The following is a 6104-nucleotide window of genomic DNA, read 5'->3' on the forward strand; positions in this document are numbered from 1 at the left end:
TTATAATATGGCTCTTGTGCCAACTAGCCTCAAGTAAATGGCCAGTCTAGTCTATTGTTTTTTTCTTTTTGTTTTCAAATTAAATACGGCATTACTACATGCTACCAAGTGGCAGCAGGGATGAGCAGAGATAATTTTATTTCACTGGGAGTTGTAGTGGTAGACACTGAAGCGACGCATATGCAGTCACTCACTTGTTTCTGTGGTCTGTCCCAGAGTCCCTGGATGTAAATTGATATAGTCTTGTCCTGCCCTTCCACTGGCAGGAATATTGGAAAGGAGACAGAGCAAGACACCCCAAGGCGACAGCCTGTCTGGACAGACTACCCTTGTGACTACACCACACTCCTCACTCGCCTCCACACACATGCCCCCAAACATCTGATATACACACAGAGGACGGCATGCATAGACACTACACATGCCATGAACAGATGTACTGTATGTGCACACATACACACCATGACACCAGCTGTGTGGATGGTCCAATTACACTCAATCTCCTGGTCTCTTGCTCTGGTGGGTATAGTGATGTCTGACAAACACACATAGGCTTATTGGAAAAACATTCCTCTACCTACATTTTTGAAAAACTCTAAAAACAGAAGCGACGCGTAGCCAAGTATAGGTTCCTCCCTGCCGGTACTGAGACTCGAACCCTTAATCTTTGGGTTACAAGTCTGACTCTCTAACCATTAGGCCACGACTGCCCTATAACCTATACATAGAACTCAACTCACTTTCCAGCTGAAACACTGAAATACTAACACGATGAACTTATATTTCACCTTTTCACACAAATTTCGATTACAGGGGCAGATTATAGATTCATGAAGACTTATATTCACATGGTTCCTTGCACAATTTCGAAACACCTCGAACAACCAGCTCCATATGTATGGCTTTTTTGACATAGTAAACTTGCTCAGTAGCTCACCTGGTACACTCGGGTATGAGACCCATTTGCATTTGCTAACACTAGTGGTTCGGTTTAGAGTAGGGTTTTTCAAACACGATAAAGCATTAACCTTTTAGTGACACTCAGCGGACATTTAATTTCCGAACTGCTGTGATAAGTGCAACAACCAACGTAATAACACGTCACCAGATTCACGTCCACCTGTTTCTGAGAAAACTTTTATAGCCACTCACGGGACATTTCACCTTTGCAGAAATGTCACCACACGCATATTTTTCAAAAGAGCTGGGGTTGCACATAATATACCCCAATGTAAGAATGCAAAAATGGTTGTAGTGCTCCTCAACACGGGCTCTACTCCGTAAACTGTGAGTCGTTCTTGAACATGCTTTTCAGTTGTTAAGGTATTCTTTATAACATTTAATAACATATCAGTAATGTTTAAAAATAACATTCCCCAACTAAAGCCCTCGGGTTGGAAACCCTGCTCTAGAAAATACACGTTAATGTTATGTCTCTGCTGCCAGGTGAGGCTGAATGTAAAAGAGTGTGAACTTTGCAAGCAAAAACACCTGCCTAATCCAGATAGTCACAAACACATATGTTTACTAATCCCTCCACTCTCTCTGCAAATCAGTCTCTCTCCCCCTCTCTCTTGATCCTTCATCTATGCACTGTATGAAGTGACCCAAATACCCAATATTGGCTGGCAGTCTCATTTGACCAGACGTTTCATTTAAAACAACATAATAGCGTGCAAACGGACATGCACTGCATTTACACTAACCCTTAGTTCCACATTCTCCCTATTATATTTGTACTGTTTTGCTAATTATTTTTTTCTACCCTACAACTGAGTCTCCAAAAATGTCTCAAGTCGTTAAATTGATTCACATGAATCCTCATCAAGACCCTCATCTGCCCCCTTTAAGACCCTCATGATAAAAAGCTATCCAAAATGTTTTGATTTATCAAAACATTATAAAGAGTTACACCAATTAAATGCTCTGGTGTTGCCCATTTTGACTAATTGACCTATCTCAATACAATATCCAAACCTAGACAACAAGAGATTCTGAGTATGCACGCCAAGTTGTGTCAAAATCTGCCCACAGGGGGGGGGGGGGGGACAACTAAAAACCTGACATAACTCCGCAACAGTTTGTTCAGAAAGGAAAATTAAATTTGATGTGTATCTTCTTTAGGCCAAGTGCTAACCTAGCCATCAAAAATTAATAGTGCAAACCAAAAAAAATGGCCACCAGCAGTTGTTGCATTGGTAATGGTTGAACGTTATGACATTTAGCACATAAATACAAGGTTACAAGGCTGTGCACAATATATGGTAAGAATCAGCCATAAGCTGGAGCTATAGTAAGCTAATTAACGCTTTTGTTAATAATTCTAGAATTGTGATGGCTAGAATAAAAATTAAGGCTGTAATACAAAAGGAAGGCACAGAGTAAGAAATAATTTTAGGTCTTATATTTTGGTATCAGAGTAAATGGCTGAATTTTATAAGTTGATGATTATGTATTTAAAAAGATACTGATAGGATAATCAAAGACGAAAACGTCATTTTTTGTCATTCTTTCCAATTAAGTGTTCTAATACGTGATGATAAGTGCATCAGTAATTGAGGCCATCGGTTCAAACTTCTATTGAACTGCAACTATGCAACATTGTTTAGATAGTTAGCATGACTACGCAATTGGTCATGAGTTAATTAACATGTATTGCCATGCATATGATGATGGCCTTTCATTGACTTACTGGAAAATAAAAATCTGTCCAGGGCATTAACTTGCCAACTAACATGCGTTTCTCTCACTCTTCTCTCTTTCCAGGGTAAAAGAAAACATGCCACAAGACCAAATGGACTTCTGAATCATCTTGTGTAAAGAACCGTTATATTGGTTGAATTGTGCTATAAAAGGCAAGTGGAGGCTAGGAGAGCTTGCTGGTTGCATGATGGCTCCTGAAGGTATAGGAGAGCTTCGAGACTTGCTCTTCTTCCTGCTCCTGTGCCTCACATTATTGGCTGAGCTACTGGAGATGACTGCAGCGTCTTCGCAGGGACTGGATGGCGAAGGTGACATAGTGTGCCCATCTGTGTGTCGCTGTGATGAGGACTTTATTTACTGCAACGACCGCGGATTGAGCGCAATCCCACCTCTGCCATCATCTGCAACTGTCCTTTATCTCCAGAACAATCACATTGACAATGCAGGGCTTCCTAGGTCCTTGGAGCATCACACCACGGTGCGTGTTATATATCTCTATGATAACGAGCTTGATGACTTTCCCATGCATTTGCCACCTTCATTAAGAGAGCTTCACCTCCAGGACAACAACATTCGAGTGTTGCCAAGGGCTGCACTTGCTAGATTTCCACTCCTTGAAAAGTTGCATCTGGACGACAACTCTGTTTCTACAGTGAGTATTGAGGACCAGGCCTTTGCGGACAACCCTCGGTTACGTCTCCTCTTCCTCTCCAGAAACCACCTTTCCAGCATCCCATCTGGTCTTCCTGCCTCACTTGAAGAACTCCGTTTAGACGACAACCGAATCTCTACTATTCCTACTCATGCCTTCCGGGGTTTGTCCTCTTTACGTCGGCTGGTCTTGGATGGTAATCTTTTAGCTAATCAACGCATTGCTGATGATACCTTCTCACGCTTGTCGAACTTAACAGAACTCTCCCTGGTCCGTAATTCACTTCAAACACCCCCACTTAACTTGCCCAGTGCTCACCTGCAGAGACTCTCCCTTCAGGACAATAACCTCATACACATACCTCGGGGATCACTCGATGGAATGCGCAGACTACAGCGCCTAGATCTTTCTGGAAACAATCTGACCACGCTTCCCAGAGGATTGTTCAGGGACTTGGAGAGCCTGGGGCAGCTGCTTGTGAAAGGAAACCCATGGCATTGTGGGTGCAACTTGCGCTGGCTGCACGACTGGCTGGAAGCAAAGGGGAATACAATTACAGTGAGAGGCTTTATCTGCCAGACACCAGAGCGAGTCCGAGACATGGCGCTTAGAGACCTCACGAATCAGATGGATGAATGTGAGTTGGCTGCTGCTGGTGGTGGAGGAGTAGGTATAGGAGTCGGCGTTGGTGGTAACAGGGTGAGTGGAGGAGCGGCGGGAGCCATTTCTACCACTCTTTCGCCCCCTCAAGGGTCCCTGTTTACTCTCAGGTCCAAGCGACCAGGCCTCAGTCTCCCAGAAACAGGGCTGGACTACACATTAAGCAGCAGCGGTGTGGGCAAGAACCTGGCCCTGAATGTGAAACCCCTTTCCCACAACAGTATCCGTGTTACCTGGAGCATAGCGCAAACATCTTCTTCCTTTCGATTAAGCTGGCTTCGCCTAGGAACCAGCTCTGCCATGGGGTCCATCACAGAAACCTTGGTTAGGGGTGACCGGCGGGAGTATCTTCTCACTTCCCTGCAGCCTGCTTCCAGCTACATCATCTGCATGGTGCCTCTAGTGTCTAACAGTGGAAGCAGGAGTAGTTTGCCTGGGGGCGACACAGAACCAAATGAGGTTCCAGTTTGTGCCAGAACAGAAACGTCTGATCCTGGCCACCCTGATGATGAAGGTGAAGACGACAGCTCTGATCAAATGACTTCGCTTCCACTTGCAGGAATTATTGGAGGTGCTACGGCAATAGTTTCCCTTGCTCTAATCATTGCCATTTTCTGCTGGTATGGGCACCGTGCAGGACATTTCACATCACGAGACCATTACAGCCACGGTAGCTCTCGCAAGAGCAAACACTGTGATGACTACATTGAGTCAGGCACAAAGAAAGACAATACTATCTTAGAGATCAGAGGTCCAGGATTGCAGATGACACCAATGGCAACAAGACAGCCCCTTCAACCGAAACCAGTGAGAGAGGATTACATTATACACACCATCTTCCCCTCGAATGGCACGGGTCTATACACGCCATCCCAAAACATGACCAACTCTGGCTACAGTACCAACCGTGGCTATAGAGAAGGAGGCATTCCAGATATAGATTACTCTTACACATGATAGCTTTGATTTAGAAACCATAATTAGGAGTCATGTACTGCATAGATACACAGTTTTTAATCAACATGGGCTCTGCAGAATCCCCTTTGTGCCTTCTGGTCTCCATTACAATGTAGCCTGCTGTTCATGACACTGTAAAGATTTTAATTGGCCCAGATGCTTATAGGAAGCATTATAAATGTGGTGCCAGGAGGCGGTGATGCCATTTCAGGGGGTGATACCAAATGCTATTTTCACCTCGCGGTGTAATGATCAGAGTCCCTGACATTGCTCTTTTATCTCTGGCTGGTGCACTGAGGTGGATTCAAGGGCAGCCCACACCGCATTCAGCTCACAGATTGTTCATAAAGCTCAGTGCATATATGGGAGAGAGACAGTCTTCTCACAGGAAATAACCAACCCGCTGTATAATTTAGTCTTTGTCTCCTATGAGATGAAGCTCCTGAGTCAAGGGTTTGAACCAGGATTGACAAGAATCCTGCATCAAGCAAGAAAACCTTTTTGCTCAGAGGAAACTGGAAATGTGTTGTTGCAAGTGATCCTTCTGGGAAATGCACAGGTTCACATGCACAGTTTTTTTTTTTGGAGATATGAGCTGCAGAACACGACTACTATTCCTGATAAAGTTGGAGTGTCTGGACCAAGCAGAGACATGGCCCTCAAAAACTACAGCAAGGTTTGAAATGCCTCAAAAACTAAATTCATTTGAATTCTTCTACACTTGAAAACTGCCTGATGCTACTATGATAACGTCCAACAAGCGTTATGATGACTGTTCTAGTTTCAGACTGGTGTAAAGTTGAGAGGACGAATGAAACGTGTTTTTGTGTCTTGAGGAACTTTCGATTTTTAAAAATTGCAACTGAACCCTGGTGTGTTGATAGATACAAACAATGCAAATTATTATTTTTTGTTTTTGTTTGCTCTTTTTAAACTTGTTTCACTTTAATTTTGAAGTCATATAGCCCTGCTGATAGTTATATTATAATTTTCAAACAAGGGTATCACTAATGTAAAAGAACCTTTTCCTACAAAAACACAAAACTTGCTTGTTTTCAATAGATTGTCCCCTATAATGCACAGAGACTAAACCAGTGTTCTGTTAAGGTGGCTCATTCTTTGTAGGTTACTT

At 43.4% G+C, this 6104-nt stretch overlaps 1 protein-coding gene across 1 annotated transcript; it reads left to right on the forward strand.

The window, feature by feature from the left end:
* The first annotated feature begins 2783 nt into the window (after positions 1-2783).
* Positions 2784-5807, forward strand: flrt1a (fibronectin leucine rich transmembrane protein 1a). Its single transcript, XM_016572546.1, has one exon. It carries the CDS (start codon positions 2888-2890, stop codon positions 4970-4972), a length of 2085 nt encoding a protein of 694 aa, XP_016428032.1. The 5' UTR covers positions 2784-2887; the 3' UTR covers positions 4973-5807.
* The last annotated feature ends 297 nt before the right edge of the window (positions 5808-6104 follow it).

Source organism: Sinocyclocheilus rhinocerous, unplaced genomic scaffold (genome assembly GCF_001515625.1).
Source record: "Sinocyclocheilus rhinocerous isolate Xijiao unplaced genomic scaffold, SAMN03320098_v1.1 scaffold141, whole genome shotgun sequence".
NCBI lineage: Eukaryota > Metazoa > Chordata > Actinopteri > Cypriniformes > Cyprinidae > Sinocyclocheilus > Sinocyclocheilus rhinocerous.

Coding starts and splice junctions, on each gene's coding strand:
- flrt1a (XM_016572546.1), top strand. CDS start 2,888: ATGATGGCTCCTGAAGGTATAGGAGAGCTTCGAGACTTGCTCTTCTTC.